General features: G+C 28.6%; 1 protein-coding gene and 1 long non-coding RNA gene across 4 annotated transcripts in view; one reads left to right on the top strand and one right to left on the bottom strand.

Annotated features, from left to right (window-relative positions):
• The window catches only part of LOC136083743 (uncharacterized), a 32,508-nt gene that overhangs the window by 5,634 nt on the left and 1,840 nt on the right, over window positions 1-25,034 (top strand). For all 3 annotated transcript variants that reach the window (XR_010640040.1, XR_010640039.1, XR_010640041.1), the window contains one exon: window positions 342-438. This is a non-coding gene — a long non-coding RNA (uncharacterized LOC136083743). The remainder of the gene's footprint in view (window positions 1-341; window positions 439-25,034) is intronic.
• Window positions 8,337-9,891, bottom strand: LOC136084125 (uncharacterized). Its single transcript, XM_065804273.1, has 4 exons — window positions 9,530-9,891; window positions 8,940-9,354; window positions 8,625-8,838; window positions 8,337-8,497 (listed from the first exon to the last, which is right to left on the bottom strand). The coding sequence occupies exons 1-4, from the start codon at window positions 9,889-9,891 to the stop codon at window positions 8,337-8,339; spliced, it is 1,152 nt and encodes a 383-aa protein (XP_065660345.1).

Genomic DNA, 25,034 nt, shown 5'->3' with positions numbered 1-25,034 from the left:
GTTAAAGAACTTTCTAGACTTAATGGGAGTAGCGCAAAAAAAATGTGTGACAAATGTATTAAACAGTTATATTTCAATATATCCTTTGAGTATCAAATAACATTTATATAGACTAGTCTAGATGGGTTTGTTACTAACTCTAATCTCTCAGTTGTTTTTATGTCTCGTCTTTCAGATATTAATTAAGATTTTGTTTATTATATTTTTTTGCCATGGTTTCATTTTTTGTTAAATTGTGATTTGAGTATTTCATTAATTTAGCTTATTTGTGATTTGAGTGTATTTTTACTGTTTTTTTGTTTTTTGTTTTTTTTTTGATTAAATTTATTATGTCTTCATAGGTTAATGGCAAATAAATTAAAAACAGTTTAACTTGATCAGATCTAAAACTAAACAAACAAAAGAGGCTGGATTTTAAATGTTTACAAGGTGTTATTGGTATGTATATTATATTTCTTTGCACTGCTCCCATCGATATATATATATATATATATATATATATATATATATATATATATATATATATATATATATATATATATATATATATATAATATATATATATATATATATATATATATATATATATATATGTGTATATATATTTAATATATTTATATGTATAATTATATATATATATTATATATATATATATATATATATATATATATATATATATATATATATATTTAAATATATAAATATTTAAATATATATATAAATATATATATATTTACATATATATATATTTATACATATATATATATGTTTAACATAATAACAATAAAAATAATAATAATAATAATAAATGTTTGCTGTAATACTCAACACACCTAGTTGAATATGGAGTTTAACAACAGTATTTCCACTATAACAGCTTTTACTTAAGGTCAAAATATAGTTAATTTGTTTTTAATCTGTCATAAGAGTTTTTGAAAATGTTAATAGATTTTGCATCAATAGTTTCTTGATTTAATTAGTTCCATTTTTCTGAAATCCTATTTGTAAAAAATTCATATCTTGCTGTTGATCGTTTGACTAATTGTCTTCTAATACGCATGTTGTGACCTTGAGTGATTGAGTTTGTTAAGATAAGGATTCCATATTGAAGCACCATATTCTAAATGAGGACAAACTAATGATGTAAATAATAGTGTTGTGCTTTCTTCATCCAAATAACTGAAACACCTCTTTATCAATCCTAACTTCCTGTTTGCTTTACCAACTGCAATATTGACATGTTCTTCCCATTTCAAATCATTTGAGATATAAATGCCTAAATCTCTTTCTAGAGTGGTTGTTGTTAAGTTTGTCTCATCATCATTACTGCCATCTACCATTTTATAGATACATTGAGGAGTATTTGATCCAATATGAATAACTTTGCATTTATCTACATTAAGCTTGATTAACCATTTGCTTGACCAATCCAACAATTTATCTAAATCACCTTGTAAATTACTCAGCTCAGACTCACCTTGCAATATTGAAATTATTTTTGTATCGTCAGCATAAAGTTTACATTGATTTTATAAATTTAGAAACCAAATTTACATATATAAATATATATATATATATATTTATATATACATATATATAGTTATATAAAAATATATATATATTTAAACAACTTTAAAATGTATTCTACAAAATAGAGTGCTCAATATTCTTATATATATATATATATATATATATATATATATATATATATATATATATATATATATATATATATATATATATTTTGCTTGAAAAGGATCTCACTTCTGCTACAGCATGGGGCTCACAGTGGCTGGTGAACTTTAATTCAGATAAAACTCAATTTTTTTCAGCCATTCGTTATCGCAATAATTTAGATCTTCTTATATTTATGAACGGTGATGTACTCGATGAGTCACCTACTCTTCATCTTCTAGGATTAACTCTTACTTCAGATCTTTCTTGGAAACCATATATCAAATCAGTTGCAAAATTAGCATCCGCTAAGGTTGCATCTCTTTATCGAGCTCACCACTTTCTTACTCTGGATTCTATTCTCTATCTCTATAAATCTCAAATCCGGCCTTGTATGGAATACTGTTGCCATATCTGGGGCGGATCTTCTAATGATGCCCTTTCTCTTTTAGACAAGGTGCAAAAACGCATTGTAAATATAGTTGGACCTGCTCTTGCAGCCAACCTTCAACCATTATCACATCGTCGTAATGTTGCTTCTCTTTCTCTTTTCTACAAATACTATAATGGGCACTGCTCTAAAGAGCTAGCGTCTCTTGTGCCATCTACTAAAATTCATTCTCGTGTTACTCGTCATTCAATTAAGTGTCATCCTTTTTCTGTGACTGTTCCTAAGTGCTCCAAAAACGCTTATTCGTCTAGTTTTTTTCCTCGAACATCAGTTCTTTGGAATTCGCTTCCTTCATCTTGCTTTCCTGATTCATATAATTTGCAATCTTTTAAATCGTCCGTCAATCGTTATCTTGCTCTACAATCTTCATCATTTTTCTTACAGTAACTTCCAACTTTAATTAGTGGCTGCTTGCAGCCTTGTTGGAGGCGAAGATGTTTAAAAAAAAAAAAAAAAATTTTTTTTTTCTTATGAGTCTATAGATGAAACACAGTGTTAAATGAAAAAAATTTTTGTTAAGTGATTTTCTACTAATTTATAACTGCTCTGTTCTTTAAAAAACATTGAGTACTCTATTTTGTAGAATGCATTTTAAAGTTATTTAAATATATATATATATATATTTAAATTAATATATATATATATATTTAAATTAATATATATATATATATATATATATATATATATATATATATATATATATATATATATATATATATATATATATATATATATATATACAAAATAGAGTGCTCAATGTTCTTAAAAGAACGGAGCACTTATAAATTAGTATCACTAGAATCAGTAGAAATACATCCTGATATCTTATACACTAGTTAACTCAAACTTTTATTATCTCTTCTTTTATTGGTCCCTTGGAGGCAGTTATACATCATTTAAGTCAAACATTTGTTTAGTTGAACTGTTTTCCTTGGTCTTCTGAAGGTTCAAGTTATCTGTATTTTACTGTATTTATATATACATATACGTATATAAACGTGCGTATACATATATATCATTTTACATCATCTTTTACATTATATTTTACATTTTAATTTACATTATATTTTATGTTATATTTTACTTTATACTAAATTATATTTATATGTAGTGGCCAGGTATTCAGTGGGCATTGTAGAGGTTTGGCAGCAGGTTACATAGCGGGCTATGTAAGGGGCAGTTAGCCTGCGGGCATTTTAGTAATTGTGTAGCAGGCAATGTAACTTGTGATTTAGCGTGTGGTTAACCCGCAGGCTTTGTAATAACTATGAGCAGGCTATGAGTTACTTATGTAGCGGGCTATGTATATCTACTTATGTCCTAGAAACAATAACTAGTAAATCAAAAAAAAATTCTTTTTTCAAATCCATGCTTTATGCAAGCAGAATTCTATTGGGCCTAGAAATTCTTTTTTTGTTATCTTTTGTAGAAGGAAAAATTACTGTTACGTTTTTAAATTTTTTTTTTATTAATTCAGTGTTCTTATGGGGAAATACAAATTAAATTTTTGTTAACTTAATTAACTTTTTTTGGTCAAATTTTTCCATTTCCTTGTATTGTCATCGAAAATGATTAAGTATGCAAAATTTGAGCAAAATTGGTTGAGAAAAAAGCTTTCAAAAATTGATTTCAAATTTTGTGGCACACAAACATATATATATAGAAAGTAACCTTATATAAAGCATGGAAGAAAAAGTAGCGCGTTTTAAATTTTTGTTTTTTAACTTAATAACTTAAGACTTAATTATATAAAGCATGGAAGAAAAAGTAGCGCGTTTTAAATTTTTGTTTTTTAACTTAATAACTTAAGACTTAAAAAACAATAGGTTTTGAATCGCTGCGCTTTAATGTCTTCGAAACTGCAAATAATTTGCAAATCAATGATTTTTGTGACGTAATACGCAATTCATATCAAATAAATAAAATGTATGGGGAAATACAAATTAAATTTTTGTTAACTTAATTAACTTTTTTTGGTCAAATTTTTCCATTTCCTTGTATTGTCATCGAAAATGATTAAGAGTGCAAAATTTGAGCAAAATTGGTTGAGAAAAAAGCTTTCAAAAATTGATTTCAAATTTTGTGGCACACAAACATATATATATAGAAAGTAACCTTATATAAAGCATGGAAAAAACAGTTAAAACTAATAAAAAGCATCAACTGATTCTTTCCTCAATTGCGCGGGCTATCCTACTAGTGTGTGTGTATATATATACATATATCACGGTGTGTAGATTTGGGGTCCTAACATCAATGAAATACCCTATGAAAATCCTTTCAAGGGGTGATAGTGCATGCCTATGGGAGCCCAAAATGAAGAGTTTTGAAATCCCTCATTAACATCCAAAGCATAATTTTGGTCAAGAAGTTTATAAGCTTTTGCATACCATAATGCGATCTATTTAAGTGCCTAAAATGCTACAAGACATGCTTTGTTTAAACAATATGTAATATAAAATGTAATGCATAAAAACAAAACTATTTTATTTTAAAAGCTTTTATCCAAATATGTATCTTATTGCTGTTCCAATGATAAATTCTCAAGTTCGAACTTTATCCCTCGGTTAAAAAATTACTGGCCAATAATTTTTTCGGGAAATTGCAGTAATTATTCAAAGAAGAAAGCAAAATGTAAACACAGTGAGCGCTTTTTAAATAAATTTAAAGATGCCTACATTTGCAAAAACTCATGAAGATTGCAGAAAATCTGTTTGTGTTATATGCATGAAAAAGGGTGATCGAGAGTTGACTGAAAACTATAAGTTGAAAATTCTTCAACTGATTCAAACAGACATAGATTTCAGTGATGAAATAGTGCCTTTGGCTACTTGTGTTTCATGCAGATCTCAAATTGGAAAACTTTGTGCTGGAAAAATCAATCATGTTCCTAAACTTTTTGACTTCAAGTCAATTTCTATCAAACCTACAACCAGAGTTTCGTCAGTTTGTGAGTGCCTTTTATGCCAAATTGCCAAGATCAAAGGAAAGGAGAAGCATCGGTTTGACAAAGTCAAAGAATCCGAGGAAAAAATTCCAAAGCAAACTTCTCAGAGTTCTGAAAAGCGCTGCACAAAGTGCTTGTCAATTATTGGCCGAGGACTTCTTCACAACTGCACCATTGGAACTCGCCATGAAAACCTGAGAAGAATGGCCACAGATGATCCCCTAGGTGCAGAGCAAGTGGCTGCAGCAGTCTTAGCATCCAAAAGCGCATCTCCAAATGGCACTATTAGACTCAGTCAGCCTTGTGGAAAACTTTTGCCATTGAGGAGAGGTAATTACTTCTATTGTCTAGTTAATTATCATAGTATCATTATGCTAAATTAAAGGCACTCAAAATGTTGATTCACAAACATTTAATTTATGACCTGTAATAATTAATTATGAGAAAAAGAAACAAGAATGCTTTTATATGAATTAAAATGCTAATTGCAACTGCTTTTATTGAAAATTCATCTCTTAATTAATTACCCGGCTTCAATTTTATTTCATCAACCTAATTTTACTTTAAATCATTCTCATTGCAAGAATAAACATTTTTTTTCCTAATGGATGTTATTTTATTGTTTTTAAAGGTCCGTCATCGGCTCAGCAGCTATTCAAAGAACCACTCACAACAGAAAATATGGTTCAAATTCAGCAAAATACTGGACTTTCAAACAATGGCATGCGAAAACTAGGTTCAGCACTAAATCAAATCAGCCCAATTAGATTGGTGGAGCCAAGTTTTCCTTTGAAGTTTGCTCTAGCCGGCCAGAAACTTAATGATCAGTTCATGGTCAGCAACATCAGATTGGCAGAGAATGGTCAAACTTGTCAAGTTGTGCACTGCCAGAGCCTCAGCAATCTCAGTGATGTTTTCAGAGCATCACGAAAACTATCAGAATCTTCCATTTTAAAACTTGGGATTATGGTGGTGGATCATTTCTGAAAGTGAGCTTCACTCACATTGTTTTGGAAGAAGATGAGACTCCTCCACACAGCTCAGTACAGAAGACAATCAAGCTGATGGCACCAGCATCAACTAAAAAAACCAGTGTTAGGCAGCAGATGCTGATAGCACTGTCACAAAACACTCCTGAGAGTTACCAGAATGTGAAGGCCATTTTCGACCTCATTCAAGCCAAAGAAAAATGCCAAACAGGTTCTTTGGTTGTCTCTTGTGACCTAAAGCTGGCCAACATTCTTTGTGGCATTCAGTCTCACAGTAGCAAACACCCTTGTTGTTGGTGTGATGCTGCATCTCCAGGTCTTGAAAATTGTGGACAACTTTGGACTTTTGGCCAGATCAGAAGACAGCATTCTGAATACATCCAGGCAGGAGGAGATTCAAGAAAGTCAAAGGAATTCAAAAATGTCATTCATGTACCTTTGATTGAGTTTCAAGATGACAAGTTTGTCCTTGAGGCTATTCCACCAATGGAGCTCCACTTATTACTTGGAGTTGTGAACCACATCTTTAAAAATCTTTGCAACCTGTGGCCAAGGGCCAAGGAATGGCCTCCATCACTTCATATCCATATTCAGCCTTACCATGGTGGGCATTTCAATGGGAATGATTGCATGAAGCTTCTAAGAGGTCTGGATAAGCTTCAACTACTTTCAGAAAAAGAAGGTTTCAGTCCAGCTCTTGGCTTCATTCAAACACTCACACTATTCAAGACAGTGGTCACTTTGTGCTTTGGAAAAAGCCTGGACCCTGACTATGAATCCAAGATTGAACAGTTCAAACTTAGCTATACCAACCTTCCTATTTCTGTGACTCCCAAAGTGCATGCAGTGTTTTACCAGGTGCCACAGTTCATCAAGATGAAACAAATTGGACTTGGCCTCTTTAGTGAGCAGGCAACAGAAGCTCTACATTCCAACTTCAAATCTCACTGGGAGAGATTTAAGAGAGATCCATTGCACCCAGATTATGCCAGTCACCTTTTAAAATGTGTCATTGACTACAACAGCAAGAGAGTTTAATTTTTTTTAGAAAAGAAAATTTTCTTCAGAACATGCCTTTTCTCTGTAATCCATTAATGTAAATCCAAGGTTGTAACAGAACTTGAAAACAAACTCACTTAGAAAAAAAATTAATTAAAGAATATTGGTTTGAATTTTACAGGCTAATATGTTGTGTTTTATAAAAAAAAATGAAAAAAAAATTTTTTTTTAACAAACATTTTGGGCTACTCATAGCCTAAATGTATAGGTATTTCGTAGTAAAACATTCAAAGCTAAATAAGTCTGTTGGATTTTAATCCAGGATTTTCAAATCACTCATTTTGTGTTCCATATGACATGCACTATCACCCTTTAAAAGGGTTTCCATAGGGTATTTCATTGATATTAGGACCTCAAATCAACAAGCCGTGATATATATATATATATATATATATATATATATATATATATATATATATATATATATATATATATATATATATATATATATATATATATATATATATATATATATATATACATATATACATATATATATATATATATATGTATATATGTATATATATATATATATATACATATATACATATATATATATATATATATATATATATATATATATATATATATATATATATGTATATATATATATATATATATATATATATATATATATATATATATATATATATATATACACATATATATATATAATATATATATATAATATATATATATATATATATATATATATATATATATACACATATATATATATAATATATATATATAATATATATATATATATATATATATATATATATATATATATATATATATACACATATATATATATAATATATATATATAATATATATATATATATATATATATATTTATATATATGTATATAAATATATATATATACATATATATATATGTATAAATATATATTTATATATATATGTATAAATATATATTTATATATATATATATATATATATATATATATATATATATATATATATATATATATATATTTATATATATATATATATGTGTGTGTGTAGAGTTGCAAAAAAAACCGTTTTTTTTTTAGTGTGTTTTTTTTGTTTTATTATTTTTTTTGTTTTTTTAGATTAATAAAAATTATTTACTTTTATTTAATTTCTATTTTTATTATAAATGTAATACAATATATAATAGTAACATGATATATGATAAATATATAGTACATCACTTGAAAAATTTATTTTTAATTAACAAAAGACTCTGTATTCTGGCTTTCTTGTTCATTAAGGTCTTCTATTGTAAAGTCAAATCCGTATTCTTCAGAGTCACTTGATACCTCTGACTCTAAACTCTGTGAAGTACCATTGTCCAGAAAAAATTCTTGGCTTTGACTTGTTGATGATTCTGCATTACATTTTAGATTTTTGAGTTGTAAATTATGTGATATAAATACTAATTTTGAAGGTCTGTCATTTGTTAATCTATTCCGTTTTTGATTGTGGATCCAAGATTGTCTACTAAAAAATTTTACTTGCAATATTTGATAGTATTGGAGCACAAGAACAACATATTCCCTTCCACCAACTTACAGGAGATGAATGTTTTACTGAAGCCCATATAAAAGGTTTTGCAAAAAGTCCTTCGTTTGATCTATAATCAGCTATCTCACCCAAAATTTTGTCATCACATTCTTTAATAAAAGAATCCATTTTTCCTAATTTATGTAGCGTTTCAATGGCATCAATCTAAAGAAGATGTTTTAAATAAGGCATCTTAATTCATTTTAAATATAATTTCCTTTTTTTTCAATTAATTTAAATGAGGATTAAATTCTGAAAATACTCACCATTTCATCTCCAGAGATATGACATCCTTTATAACGTGGATCCACTAAATTTGCAGCAAGATGAATGTTTCGAATGTGAAATTTCCTTCTTTTGGCAATTATTTCCATCATAGCATTTTCCTCGCTTTTTAGAATTGGACTGCAAAGGATATTGTCCTGAAAAGACTTTTCTAAATCTGAAAATGTTTTTGCAACAATGGAGAGACTTAATTTATCTCCTTCAACTGCTGCAATGGCTATGGCTATTGGTTTTAATAACTTGATAAACCCATCCACTTTATCCCAGAACACTTCTGACAACAATAGGTTTTGAATAGGCTTAGCAAGAGATTTTGCTTCATCGTCAATAGCTAATCCCCGTAGTGCTAATCTGTTGTTATGAAGACTTTCCATACAATGTATAATTGAAGCCCATCTGAAGAATATATTTATTTATAATTAAATATTTATTTGCCTAATGTTATTTCCATACTAAGTATTATGATTTATAATGTAATATAAATTTTTTAAAAATTTATAGTAATACTTTTTATGTTTTATTTTTTATGTTTTTATGTTTAATTTTATTATAAAATTAATTTTTAATAAACCTAGTTGTTACTGGAAGCTTTAGTGATTGTTGAATGATTTGTCCTGATTTCTGCTGATGTTGTTTTAACAAAGCTGATAAAATTTGAGAGTTCTTTATCCCTTTTACCACCATTGTGCAATTTCTTTGGGAATCTGCTATTGATTTCAAGTTACTCGCATCAGTAAAAGTTAAATTTAAGGTATGTGCCAGGCATCCATAAGGATATATGTGAGGAAATTCAGTAACTATTAGTTGCCATGCTTTTTTCATATTGGCTGCATTATCAGTACAAACACCAAGAACTTTCATAGGTCCAACATCGCATATTATTTTTTTAACTATATTTGCCATATATTCGCGTAGTATGACTTTCTGCGCCATAATAAAGAGTTATAAGTTTAATAATTATAATAAACTATAAAAATTTAAATATTTTTGAAAAACTTTACAACTTTAGAGAATATAAAATAAAACTTGCTATCTGACAATTCTGAAGACATGATAACTAAAATTAATCTAAAAAAACTACCTGTTTCTATGCTGGTCCAAAATATAGGTTGAGGTACCGTTACAACAAAATTAATGATTCCTTCATTCCTGTAAATAGTAAAATCTATCTTTATTACTGATTTTTATTATTTATGAATTATACACATGAAGTTAGAATGCACCTAAATTATATATGTGTAGCTTACATTGTTACATAATTTTGTTATATAACGTTTAAAAGTATCTAGGTATTGGATACTCCTATACTAGTGCACAAATCAGAACGTAGATAAATAGTCCTACTATTTTAAATCATATTTTCCTTGCCTGATATTGCTCCACCCATCACACAAAATTGCTACACTTAAAGCAGTTCCCACAAGTTCTTTAACGGTAGTTGAGGTTTCATTATAAACCCTTTCAAGTAGGGAATTAGACAACATATCACGGTTAGGTAATTTAAATGCAGGTCTCAATTTTGCAAAGCTGTCTATCCATAGTTTATTTTCAAAAACTCTTAATGAGCACCCAGTACCATAGACAGCGCGTGCTAAATCCATTTGCGATTTATCCTGTAAAAACATGAAATTTACAAAAATTGTTATTACAAAAATTACTTATGTACTAAATAAAGTTTGCTAAATATTTGAAAGTATTAAATATTCTAAATATAATTCTTACTATTTTTTCATTAGTCATTTTGTCCGAGAAAATGTAGGATGCAATTTTATTTTTCTGAGGTGTGAATGGAACTCTTGTTGAAGAATGCAATCGTTTCAAGGGAGGCTTATCTGAATTGGTTTTATTTGGCTTACAGTCTCCAAACTTAGGGGTTGTAGACCTACTTTGGTTTCCACAACAGCTTGGGGTTCGAAAGAAGGACTCAATTGGAATTTGCAATATAGCAGATGATAAACATATTTTTTCCTTTTTTTCCATACATTGAATAGGTAAGTTTTCAGGAATATCTTCTTCCATCATTAGTTCAGTTTGAACTTTCTTTTGTTTAAAAGGCATATCGTTCAAATATTTGTTTTTTATTTGATCTCCACATTTCATACATTTTGCAATGTGCTCGGTCATTCGAGTGCCATTTTTTGATAGCTTTAAGCTGCAAAATTTGCATATAACTTGTTGAATTTTAGAACCTCCAGATTCTAAAGGTGCCTCATTGAACAATGTAGCTACAAAACATTTCTTTCTGCCTGGCATTTTTTTTTTTTAGATTTCTTTTTTTTTTTAAATAAATATAAACAATATTTTTAAAGTTGTTTAATATTAAGTTTTTTTCATTAGTTATACAAAGTTAGTTATTGTGTTATTTTTATTTACTTGAATACTTTTTGAATAAATAAAATTTTAGCTATCTAATTGCAATTTGAATATAAATTTGAAAAAAATGATTTAAATTTTCTAAACTCAAATGAATCCAAGATAAAAAAACTTATAAAAAACAAAATTAAATCTTCAAAATAAACCAAACTATTTCAGTTTTAAATTCCAATAATTAAAACTAGTTAAAATTTCAATTTTAAACTATGTTTAAAATTGAAATATATAAAATAAAGAAATAAACTATTAAAATTTTACAAAAGTAATAAACAAAAGTAAATAAAACATTAAAGTAAATTTTATATAACTGTTGGTTCATTTTTGTATTTTGCAATGCAGTGATATTTCATTAATTTTTATGAATGAAATAACACTGCTGAAATAACATTTTTATTTCATTCATTTAGTAGTGTTATACTTACAATTAACTAGTAGCTACTAGTATAGTTTTTTTGAGATATATTAAAAAATTACTTAATTTTTTTTTAAATATTTAATACTGTTTTTTTTTTAAATATGCATTTTATTTAATAGAAAACATTCATATTTTGAAGGTTTAATGCCTCTGAAACTGTTTCAAGTATTATTAATATCTTAAATTTAATAAATACTAAAAAAATAAAAAATAAAAAAAACTATAAAAAACAGTTTTTAAGAAGAAAAAAACCGTTTTTTTTGGGTTGCAACTCTATAAATTTGTAAGAAATATTATATAGGGTAAAATACATTACATTTAATAAAAAACATGTATATTTTGAAGGTTTACTGACACTGTAACTTTTTAAAGGATAATTGATATATAAAATTTAATGGACACCTAAAAAAAAACAAAAAAAGCACATTAAAAACATGTTTTTAGGACAGGCCTGTTTTTTTTTGCAAAAAAAACGTGTTTTTTATAAAAAAAACGCGCATGTTTTTTTTGAGTTGCAACTCTATGTGTGTGTGTATATGTATGTATATATATATGCATATATGTATTTAATTATATACATATATGTATATATAAATACAGTTAATTACAGATAACTTGACCCTCCAGGGGACCAAGGAAAACGTTTGACTAAATGAATGTTTGATTTAAGTAAGTATAACTGCCTCAAAGATTTGTGTTATGTGCGTATATGTGCTGATGTATGATGTTGATGTATCTTTATCCAAAAAGGTTGATATCTTGGTCAATAATGAAGTAAATTAGGCACGGATCAGTAATGAGTTGTTTTTTTCAGTGTCCCTGATTACCAGTTAGTCGCAGATAAGTAATTGCCCAGTTATTTTTTTTGCTTTATCATAGCTAGTACCTCCTTATTCATCCACGGCGCATTACGAATGGTATGGACTTTTTTAACGGAATAAATTGCTTGCTGAGTTTATCATATCTATTGCAGAAAAGTTCATAGCACTCATTAGTGTTTTTATTTTCAAATAATTGCTTCCAGTTAGTTTCCATAATCTTTTTACCGAAATTTATATAGTCACCTTTATTAAAGTCATACTTTTTGTTTGAGAAAGTTGTCTCATTTTTAGAAAGAACGACATAATCCCAACTCAATATGCGATGACCTTGCAACGAATTACCTAACGGCAGAGAGCTAGATAAGTTGATTACTCTTGTTGATCAGTCTGTAATAATTAAATCCAAAATGTTTTTTGCTTTACCATTAGATGCTTCAAATGTTGAGAAATTAACTAATTGTTCTAGGCTATGATTTGCCAAAGTATCAAGAAAAACACTTGCTACACTATTTTGACCACTTAGTAATTCGATCCCGTCATCATCGTGCCATTTGATATCCAGAAAGTTGAAATCACCTGCTAGTAACATACAACTATACGCTTTTCTATCAACAGCTTGTTTAGCCAATATAATTGTTTTATTTATATCATTTATATGCAATAAAGGTGGTCTATAGACACAACCAAAAAGAATAATTTTGTTACCGATTTTATTTTCACACCATATTTGCTCGGAGTTGCTGTTGTTTAAGATCTCTCATAGATGACGATCAGATACCTCATTCACGACTAGATCACGCTTGATGTAGATAGCAACACCTCCACCATGACTAATTCAATTTTTCTTTACTAGTGAGTAGTTGTTCAATTGAGAAGCAGATATTTTAGTAAACCATGTCTCAGAAATAAAGATTAAATCATACATGTTTATGTCACAAAGTGCAGATAATTCGTTCATTTTATCCGGATTAAGGGAAGTTGCGTTAGTATAAAAACATTTAAAAAATGTATTTTTAGGGTTAGATTCAGCAGATTTTATTTTTGTATTTAATGCATTTAAATAAATATTTTCAGGTAAACATTTTGATTCATTGTGTTTTTGCAATTCTGGCTGCTTGTGCATCTCTCCATTTGATAAAAGGATGCTTTTTACGTCCATTGATTTTAACTTCCTGTGAGGCATCAATGCACCGCAATTTATTGCTGCGGATGACAAATCTAAAGGGCTTGTCAAGGTCAGAATTAGCTGCTTTTCTTTCTGAGTTTAATTTATTGAACTCACTTTGTTCTGCTGCTGTGCGGTCAGGGCGTATAAATATGTCTTTAAAATTGTCCGATGCTAATTATTTAGCCAATGCTATAACGTCGTTTCTGATACATACCGAATCAACTTCAATCATAAGAGGAGCAGGTTTATCAGAATTAAAGTTCTTATTATATACATGATATATACCTCTTATTATATACATAATATATATAGATAATACATAAAGATTATGCGTTGAAATGGATTTATTTCGTATACATTCATCATCTTCATTTCCCTCATTAATGGCTTTGCATACTCATATTTGTTTTTTCCGCATATAATTCTGCAAGCATATTTTTGTACACTAAATATTCTTTTAAGTTTAGAGGGTTGTGTGCTTGCCCACACAATGTTACCATAATTAATATAACTATGAGTTAGGCTGAAGTATATTAATTTAAGACTTTGAGTATTAATTAAAGGACTCTCTTTACTTTATACCAATAGTTTTTTTTAATTTTTGATTCAATGTATTTTATGTGGGAACACCAAGATAAGTTTTCATTTTCATAGACTTCTAGGTACTTTAAACCTTCTTGTTTTTTAATTTGTTTACTATCTATAGAAAGAAATAGTAACTTAAGTGGCAGGTTTTCTTCCTGCGTTTTTTTATAAAACAATGTATATTGAGTTTTGTCTACGTTTATTGTTAGTTTATTAGCTGTGAACCATTTATTTACTTTTAACAGCTCAATATTCATTTCACCATATAGCTAAAAAATATCACTATTGGACATAAACAAATTAGTGTCATCAGCATACATAATTGAATTTAAATTTGCAGATACATTACAGAAGTTGTTTATATATATTAAAAAAAGGAAAGGGCTGAGAATTGAATCTTGTGGTACTCCACACAGAATATTTAATGTACCAGAATCCGGATTTATCACATATTGCTTTTGTATTGTTTTTCTAAGAGTATAGAGTGGTCTACTGTGTCAAATGCTTTTGACAGATCTATACAAATTTCTAGTGTAAACTTATTTTTTTCAAAACCGTTAGTTACTTGGTCAACTAATTTAATAATGGCATGCTCCGTTGAAATATTCTTTTAGAACCCAAACTGTTTAGAGTAAAAGAGATTGTTTTTTGTGAAATGAACATAAATTCTGTTATACATAACGCGTTCGAATATTTTGGAAAAAACAGATAATACGGATATAGGTTTATAATTTGAGATATCAGAACTATCATTTTAGATTGGGTACACTTTAGCTACTTTTAATGTATCAGGAAATACGTCTTCATTTATTGAAATTTTCATAATATGAAACAGAGGTTTGATGATATGTTTTATATTTAAAACTACTATATAGATGCTATAAAATTACATTATAGATGCTATTATAATTATATATATATTATATAATTATAATTATATTACTATATAGATGCTATAAAATTACAAATATAGATGCTTTGCAAAAAAATTGCGATGGTTGGAGCCTTGGAACAAAAAAGCCCAAAAATTTTTGCTTCACCTGCCCCAAACGTGAAAGGAACAAGGAAATAAAATACTTTTTATACTATTTTCAACTAAATCTATATTCATCGATAAATTTTAAAATTCAAACAAAAATCTTTTAACATTCAAAAACAATTATAAAAAGTTGAACTCACTTTGAGGGGGTTACATATTTTGAGGGGTTACATATTTTGAGGGGGTTACATATTTTATAAAGCCGTACTTTTTAAACACAAAGAGATTATTTTAAAAAATTAAAAATTTATCGATAAATATAAACTTAGTTAAGAATAACAAAAAAAAAAATCTTATCAACTTGTTGCTCTCACGTTTGGGGCAGGTGTAACTAAAATTTTTGGGCTTTTTTGTTCTTAAGCTCCAATCATAGCAATTTTTGCAAAGCATCCTTATTTAATATAAGTATAAACATACAAATATTTAGAGTTTCCTCCATGTCTGGATTTTAGCTATCTCAAGCAAAAAAAAAAACTGCATCTGCATAGTGGGCCAGAATTCAATTTTGCTGGACAAAACTAATAACTCGTCATATAAAAAATAATTTAAGAATCATTTTTGTACTGTTTACTAATTTGAGGATTGCGGTTTTGATGGCGACATTAGTTTTACTTTTTGGTCGCTATGGATAACTAAATTAATTAGCAACCACATATTTTATTAACCTTAACAAATATAAATAAAAAATAAAACTGGAAAAAGTAATAACTTTATTGGATTACTCTCATAATTACCATATTGAGTATTTTTATACTACAAATGTAGTCGTACTATGCATTTTTTATTTGGTTGATAAAGACACCTGAAATGCCTGGCAACGGTTCATTTTGCATAGTTACTAGCTCAAGTAACTTTTCTAAAAGCATTAGTGTTATAAACTAGACAAATATTAATGTGGCAGTCTGATCAAAAATTATGCATTTCAAAATTTTAACACATTCCCGATTACTAATTTTAAGTATTTTTATGCAGTTCCAGGGCTCTATTTTATATTTCATAAAACTACTTCATTATCCATATAAAAAGGTACATAAAGCTTAAACCTTTTTGTGCATATAATAATATAAAAGTTTTCATTTAAAACTATTTTTCGAACCAAAACTTCTGATAATTTTAACGCAGCTTTAGCTTCTTTTTCTTGATCATCTTGGCGCAAACCACAATCTAATGCAAACTATAGTTTTTATGATGAATATGATGCAACTAATGGCGTCAATCTCCTTTTCTTTGTTTTAGTACTTAAAGTATCAAAATTCACCTGGGGCTTGCCAGATACTACAGTTGGAAGAGCAGAGTTTTTTTTATCAATGTGATTAGTTAGTAGAATTTTCTTATTATCAATTACAAATTGAACTGATATTGGTTCATTTTGTAGCCAATGTTTGTTATTCTCTTCGAAACGAATTTTAGAGTATTTGCATATATACCTTTGTCAAAGATGCATTGTGAAATTAGGCAGATTATTACTTGCAGTTTATGCTATTTACAATTGCATCCAAAATATTAGGGTTTGCCAAGTTCGAATTTTTTTTATTATATATGAATAAATAACAATATTTTTCATATTTTAACTATATAAAAATATAAATTTCATTTACAAAACCTTATAAATAGGTATTTTAAAATGTTTTAATAATGAAACAAGTTTGTAACACTAATCTAGTCTCACTGGGACCCAATTATTACACAACCATTTAGAATAAAATACATATAATGTTTTCGTCACATAAAATCAAAGCACGACATCACGTTTGCTGATGTTGTTACTCCTGAGAGGAAACTCGAAGTCATCAAACCTATTGATTTATTTTTTAAGACAATGGATCATGTTGATGTTGTTTTGGCTGAGCATGTTTCATGTGATGGGCTGCCTTTTTGTGTTTTCTCAACTAGTCAACGTTTAAGAACAGCTCTAGAGACACAAGGATATAAATTTCACAAAGATGCTAAATCAATTAAGACTCTGCTGATGAAACATTATGAAGATATCAAAAAACACATTAGCAGCAACTTGCAGAAAAGAAACTTGTTGATCACAAATTTAGCTTAAACCTTGATGAGTGTACTTCATCCAGAAACAGAAGATATATGAACATTAATGTTCATATGGAAGGTGATTATCGGAACTTTGGAATGATCAGGGTACATGGGTCTATGCTAGCAGAGAAACGTTGTGTAATTGTTGACAAAAAACTGAAAGAATTTAGACTACGTTTTGCCTGTGATATTGTTGCAGTAACCACAGTTGTAGCTGCTGTAATGAAAAATTTAGTAGCTCAATTTTTTTCAGACCATCAGCTCTGCCTCGCACGTGGGATCCACTTGGCTGTCTGTGATGTTCTATATAGGAAATCTAGGAAAGAAGAGAATGGTACACCTGAGCAAGTCACTATTCTAGAAGAGGATCAAGAAGATGATGACAGCGATAAGGAAGGAGGATTAGAAGTTTCGGCAAAAGCAGGTGCATCAGCTCTTCCAATGATCAGGCAGGATGTCACAGAACTCATCAACTAGGTCAGAAAATGTGTTAGGTTGTTTCAAAAGTCTCCAGTTAAAAATGACATGATTCTGCAAAAGCATGTCCAGTCTAAGTTTGGAAAGGAGCTGCAGCTAATTTTAGACTCTAAGACATGTTGGAACAGCTTACTAGATATGATTTCAAGATTTGTTACCCTTAAGAAATGTATTCAAATGTCACTGTTGAATTAGCGATATTGAACTAAGCGATATTATGATTTCTGAGTCAGAATTTACCACCTTACCAAATCTAGTAAATGCTTTGAAACAAATCAAGGTTAGTGCTGAAGTACTTTGCAGAAGAGATTCGAACTTGCTCTCATCTGATGGCATTTTGAAGTTCATTTTCAAGCAGCTAAAAAGCCAGGAAAACACATTTAGTCAAGAGCTAGTTGACTCATTTACTAAAAGAGTCACTGAGAGGAGGAATGCTATATTAGTAAACTTAGTTAAATATCTGAATTATCCTGATGTCATTAATGGAGTAACTCATCACATTTTCGAAAATGCATGCCAAAGAGAAATGCAATTGCTAATACTGCACCAAGTTTATTTAATCGTTTGTTTGAGCAAAAGAGAAGGGAGTCTGTTTGTTTGAGCAAAAGAGAAGTGAGTCTGTAGATGAGAAAAATTTGTTAGATAATGAAACTAGTAAGGAACAAGTACAACAATTTACTTCCTTGCCAGAAGAGCTTGAGTTCTCCATCAAACCACAGTCAAAGGGGTTTCACCAAAGAAACAAAAAATAGAATTAACTTCCAAACTAATGCTCAACGAAATGGCGGTATTTGAGCTAGCAAAAAAACTAACAAGCAACTTAGATTTGTTGCACACGGCTTTGAAGTCAATCCAAGTAACAAGTGTGAAGACTGAAAGGTCATTTTCTGCAAGTGGTCTATTTGTCACTAAACTAAGGTCAAGGTTAAATGATGAAACACTTAATGCTTTATATTTTTACGTGCTTATTGTTTTAAGAAACGTAAAATTAATCCATTAAAAAGAATTTGTTTGCTGCTCAATTGTATTCAATGTATGTATATGACATTGTTGCTATATATATGTGTGTTTTTACTGCTGTTGTTCCCCTGAAATATATACAATAAAAATTACACTAGAAAACCGGAAAACTGGTTTTAAAACATTGAAAACCGCAGTTTATTGGAAAGACCGGTTTTAGAAAAAACTTAAAGCCTCATTTGTTTACTTTTTTAAAATTCATTAAAAAATTTCTGAGAGTTGAAACTTAAATTTTTTTTTTTTTAATTTCAGACTAATATGTTCTTAATTTGTTTCTTTTTTCTGCTTGTTAGGTTCAATTTTTTTTTAATGTCAAAGTATAACTCTACCAACACGTGTTTTTGAAACCCTAGTTTTTACTTTTAATAATATAGTAGATAGATAATTTAATATAGTAGAGTATATATTACGTCATATTATGTCATTTTACATTGAATAGTTTGTATAAATTTATGATGTATATTTATGCATTTAAACAACAATTGCGATTTTGATATTCTTCTTTGTATGTTTTATTTTATCCTCCAATATCAATATTTTCGAGTTTAAAAAATCATAATTATTGTTATTGTATTTATGTATCAGGCAAATATTTTGTATCATTAATTAGTACAATACGATTTTACTCATATCATTTATGTAAGTACGTATTATACTGTTGTCATAGTATAAACTTAATTAAACAAAATATTCTCTTAATACATTCTTACAGATATTATATGTAAGAATGTGTTATCTGGAACAAAGTATATACAGTTGAACAAACTGTATGTACAATTGCATTAACTTATTTAGGCCTATTGTATGTATTACATACAATACTTAGGTATAACTATGTGCATATATATATGTATATATACATGTTTATATATGTATATATATATATATAAACATATATATACACATATATATATATATATATATATATATATATATATATATATATATATATTTAACATCTTCGCTTCCAACAAGGCTGAAAGCAACCACTAATTAGAGTTTAAAGTTACTGGAAGAGAAAAGATGAAGATTGTAGAGCAAGATAACAATTGACAGACGACTTAAAAGATTATAAATTATATGAATCAGGAAAGCAAGATGAATGAAACGAATTCCAAAGAACTGATGTTCGAGGAAATTAGAGGAATGAGAGTTTTTAGAGCACTTACAAACAGTCACAGTAAAAGGATGAGACTTAATTGAATGACGAGTAACACGAGAATGAATTTTATTAGATGGTACAGGAGACGCTAGCTCTTTAGAGCAGTGTCTTTATGGCAACAATATTACATACGATAAAGAGATGCAATCTTAGCAGATGCTAATTTTGCATCGGATTTGATGTATGGTTTCCAAGATTGGAAGTAAGAATTAATCCTTAGATGAAGAGTAGATTACTCATCAAGTACATAACTGTTCATAAATATTGGAAGATCTAAATTATTGCAATAACGATTGGCTGATAAAATTGAGTTTTATCTGAATTAAAGTTCGCCAGCCACTGTGAGTCCCATGCTGTAGCAGAAGTGAGATTCTTTTCAAGCTCAAATGCCCCCTCCAAGCAATCAGAGAGTGTTGGCTACTTATCAAGACAAGAATAAATGGTAGTATCATTAGCAAACAATGCCACCTTAGATGTGAAAATATCTGGAAGATCGTTAATGTAAATAAAAAAGAGTATAGGACCAAGGATTGAACCTTGAGGAACCGCTGAAGTAACAGAATAAGAAGAAGAGTGCTGTCCATCGAGGACAACTTTTATACTGCGATTGGAAAGGAAGGATTCAATAATCTTAAAGTTGATACTAAATACACCGTAAAAAGAAAACTTATGGAAAAGACCAGCATGCCAAACTTTGTGAAAAGATTTAGAAATGTCAAGAGCAATGGCCTTAACCTCTCCGCCTTTATTTAATGAACGATAAAACCTATCGGTTATTACTATTTGCAAATGAGCTGTAGGACGAGAAGATCAAAATCCATATTGATGATCAGAAAGTAAGTTATTAGATTCTTGATGAGAGACTAAATGTTTTTTAATTAAAGACTCAAAAACCTTGCATAGGAAAAAGACTAATAGGACGGTAATTAAACGAGTCAGATCGCTCTCCAGAGTTTTTGAAAATAGGAATAACAGATGCCGCTTTCCAGCAGGCTGGAAAACAAGACTCTGATAAGCACTTGCTGAATAGTTTTGAAAGTATGGATGACAGCTCCGGAGAACACTTCTACAAGACTATTACAGGTATGTTGTCTGGGCCACAAGCTGAAGAAGAGTCAAAGCAGGAAATCACTTTAGATACAGAAGCTGGAGTGATACGAATATAAAGTAATGGATCAACCTGTTTGGCGGCTAAATCAGGTAGAACTCAACTAGTGGAATTAAGAGATGATATTGATGAAAAGTTTTTAGCAAACAATTCAGCTTTGCCTTTAGATGAGGTGACAAAGTCTGAACCATGAAAGAGAGGTGGAGTTACAGATTTGCCATTATTATTGATACTATTAAAGATTCTCCAGAAGTCACGAGAGCCTAATTTTTTTGATGAAATACGAGACTTCATGACCCGAGAATAGAGAGCTTTGGTGTTAGACAAAACCTTTTTACAATGATTTCTAGCAACGGTAAACAGAAGTCTGTTTTCTGAAGAATTGATTTGCTGATAGTTATAGAAGTTTCGATTGGATATAGAATGTTTCAACTGAAAATTGCAGCAGCACAATGTGAGAAAAAACCATGAAGAAGAGTGAGGCTTGACCTGGAATTGTCAAGAAGGAATAAAGGTTCCATGCCAGCCTGAATCCACGAAGTTATGTAAGAAACACATTTGTCAACAGGAAGACAAAAGATTTTTACCCAAGGGCCATGACAAAGAAAACCACGGAAAGAGTCCCAGTCAGCTTTAAGGTAGTTGTAAGAGGTATGATGATAGGGGATTAAGATGATGAAGAAGAATGAGATAATAGTTTTAGAGAGATCAAACTGTGATTAGAAGCTCTCAAGGGTGAATGTGGACAAACTGAGCACTGATTAGGATCAGAAACAGGACATAAGTCGAGTAAAGAAGGTAAATGGTTTGTGTTGTCTGGAAAGCGAGTTGGAAAATTGACTATTTGAGTTAGGAATTGAGAAAGGCAAAAGTTGTGGGCTTTAATGCCTGCAGAGTCACTGACACTAAAGCCAAGTTATTCAGTATGATGAACATTAAATACACCGACAACGAAAATATTGGCCGATGGATAAAGAGAAAGGGCTTGGTTAATTTGATCAGAAATAACATCAACAAGATGAAGGAGAGCAATATAGAACAAAGAGAAAGGCGAGAAGTGAATTGGTGCTAAACGAAAGCACGTAAAAGAATAGTCTGTGGATTTAAACCTAGTTTCCGACAAATGGGTGATTTCTTATGAATGTAAATGCTCAGGCCAAGCATTTACGAATTAAAGGAAGATAACCATCAACACTAAGGTAACAAGATGAGACAGCTAATCTCAATTTAGTCTCACAAAGAGCAAGTAGGTCTGATGAACTTTGCAAGAGACAAGACTCAACAGATGAAAAATTACTTCAAAGACTACGAGTATTAATGAATGATAGGTTTAGAAAACTTGGTGATGACGATGGTTTTTTGTGTTTTATAGTTTTTGGTACTTTATTCATTTTTATATTTGTTAAAGAACTTGACTTGAAAGCATAGATAGTACTCAGTAGACTATATATATATATATATATATATATATATATATATATATATATATATATATATATATATATATATATATATATATATATATATGTATATATATATATATATATATATATATATATATATATATATATATATATATGTATATATATATATATATATGTATATGTGTGTATATATATATATATATATATATATATATATATATATATATATGTATATATATATATATATGTATACATATATATATATATATACATACATATATATATATATATATATATATATATATATATACATATATATATATATATATATATATATATATATATATATATATATATATATATATATATATATATATATATATATACACATTTAATAATATAATAACAAAATTTAGGCTTCACGAGAAGCAGGTTTTAGTAAACCAGTTTGCTTGGTTATAGTAGTCGTTGCACGTTTTAGTGCTTGTTATAAAGATTTTCGAAGCAGTTAACTCACGAGGCGTTGGCAAATTTTATCGGTATCTGAATCCAGATATACACAATTCTATTTAAAAAAATTTTCTGTTTGAGCACAGATCTTTGTTACTTGCTTAGAAATACGATGAGGGGAACCCCTTACTCCACTTGCTGGTCCTTCTTAACCGATTAAGCTTGCAATTGTATTTGGTAATATTGATTCATAATGTTGAAATTATTTATCATTTTAAAATATTGAATCACCTTTTTATATATATGTATATATGTATATATATTTATATGTTTATATATATATATATATATATATATATATATATATATATATATATATATATATATATATATATATATACACATATAGTCTTTATACAAATATATAATATTCAGTTTTCCACAAAAAAAAATTCTACTACTGTCGGTTTCATTCCATAACCAGTATTCACCTAGAAGTCTACTAAAAATACTGTATAAGCAATGCTTATATATTTTATAAATTATTTTGAATTCAAAATCTTCTGAATCTTGTATAATATTATTGTATTTTACTTCATTAGGTATTATGATAATAGTTGAGCAATGGTCATTTTTGTTGTTTTAGCCATGATAAATCAAAGAAAGGTTTCCAGCGATTTTATTAGACATGAAATGATTAGATAGTGACCATAGATATGATAACCACATTTGAAGTTCAAAATTGTTGCGATAAATGTTGGTATCAATAACATTTTCTGTCCTTGTTTCAAAAATAAAAGAAGATATAATCTCAACAGTTAAAAACATTTAATTGTGAGCAGCAATGTGACCCGATTTTAATTTAATTTTAACTGGAACATTTTTGTTTATTGCCTGTTTACCATGTAAAGTATTACTCTTAAATTGTTAGGTTTATAAATAGCTATTTAGAAAAGTAAAGAAAATTGTCTTGACTTACTAATAAATATTGTCGTGCCCTGGGTTAGGTTCCCATTAATTTAGAAATAATATTAACTTGTAAAGGCCTCTAATATCAAATATAAAAATCCTACAACTCACTCGCTACCACAGTGACTAATGAAATTAGAAAGTAATAAATAAGAATTTAAGAGATACCAAGATATACAACTTATTAATAAAAAAATAAGGTACACCTATGGTGGAAGTCCCTTCAGATATATGAAAATGCATGAAAAATTTAATAAGAGTTTTTTTTTAAGCAAAGTTTATCATTGATTCACAATTTTAAAACTGAATTGAAACATAAACACTTTGATTTTAATGGAGAAAAAATTTCTTGTACATAGAAAAATTCTTTATTTAAAGCAAATTGAAGTTATTCTTATATTTAAGTTAACAAAAACATAAAAAGGTTATTTTTGGAAAACAATAGAATTATCAGGTAAAGCAGCTAAGGTCAGCTCTAACAATTAACAAGGAGACTCTCAAAACTATAAACGCATTATATTAAAGTATGTTTTATTGTGGTTATATGATTTTTATATTGAAATACTTTTTTTCTCTTTGCAACAACAGGCTACATAAAATAATTTACCTTTATACAGATTTCAGTAAAAAACAACTACTGGGAAAGTGAGACAATGTTAAAGAAAAACAAATAAGTAGTTGCTAGTGTATATATTATATTTTCAAGTTTATAAAATCCTACTGCGCTTGCGTATAATAACTTTCCGCTTTTTTCTAATATCTTAACTTTCGCGTATAGCGTAAAGTTTTTCTCATAAGATTGCTTGTTAATATGTATGTAATGGCATTGAATTAAAAAACAGCGCATTACTAATGCGCTGTTTTTTCTTTCAGATTACTAAGAAAGTTTAACAAGTTTTTTTTTTAATCAATCTTTCTTTTCACTTTTTTTCATAAAAAAAATTGAAAAGAAAGAGTCGGAAAGCGCACTACAAAAGATAAAAAAATTTAGCTAAGAGTCTTAAAGCTGAATATTAAGCAAGGATATA

The sequence above is a fragment of the Hydra vulgaris genome, chromosome 08 (assembly GCF_038396675.1).
Source record: "Hydra vulgaris chromosome 08, alternate assembly HydraT2T_AEP".
In the NCBI taxonomy this organism is placed as follows: Eukaryota; Metazoa; Cnidaria; class Hydrozoa; order Anthoathecata; family Hydridae; genus Hydra; species Hydra vulgaris.
This window is presented reverse-complemented; position numbering and strand designations above follow the sequence as displayed.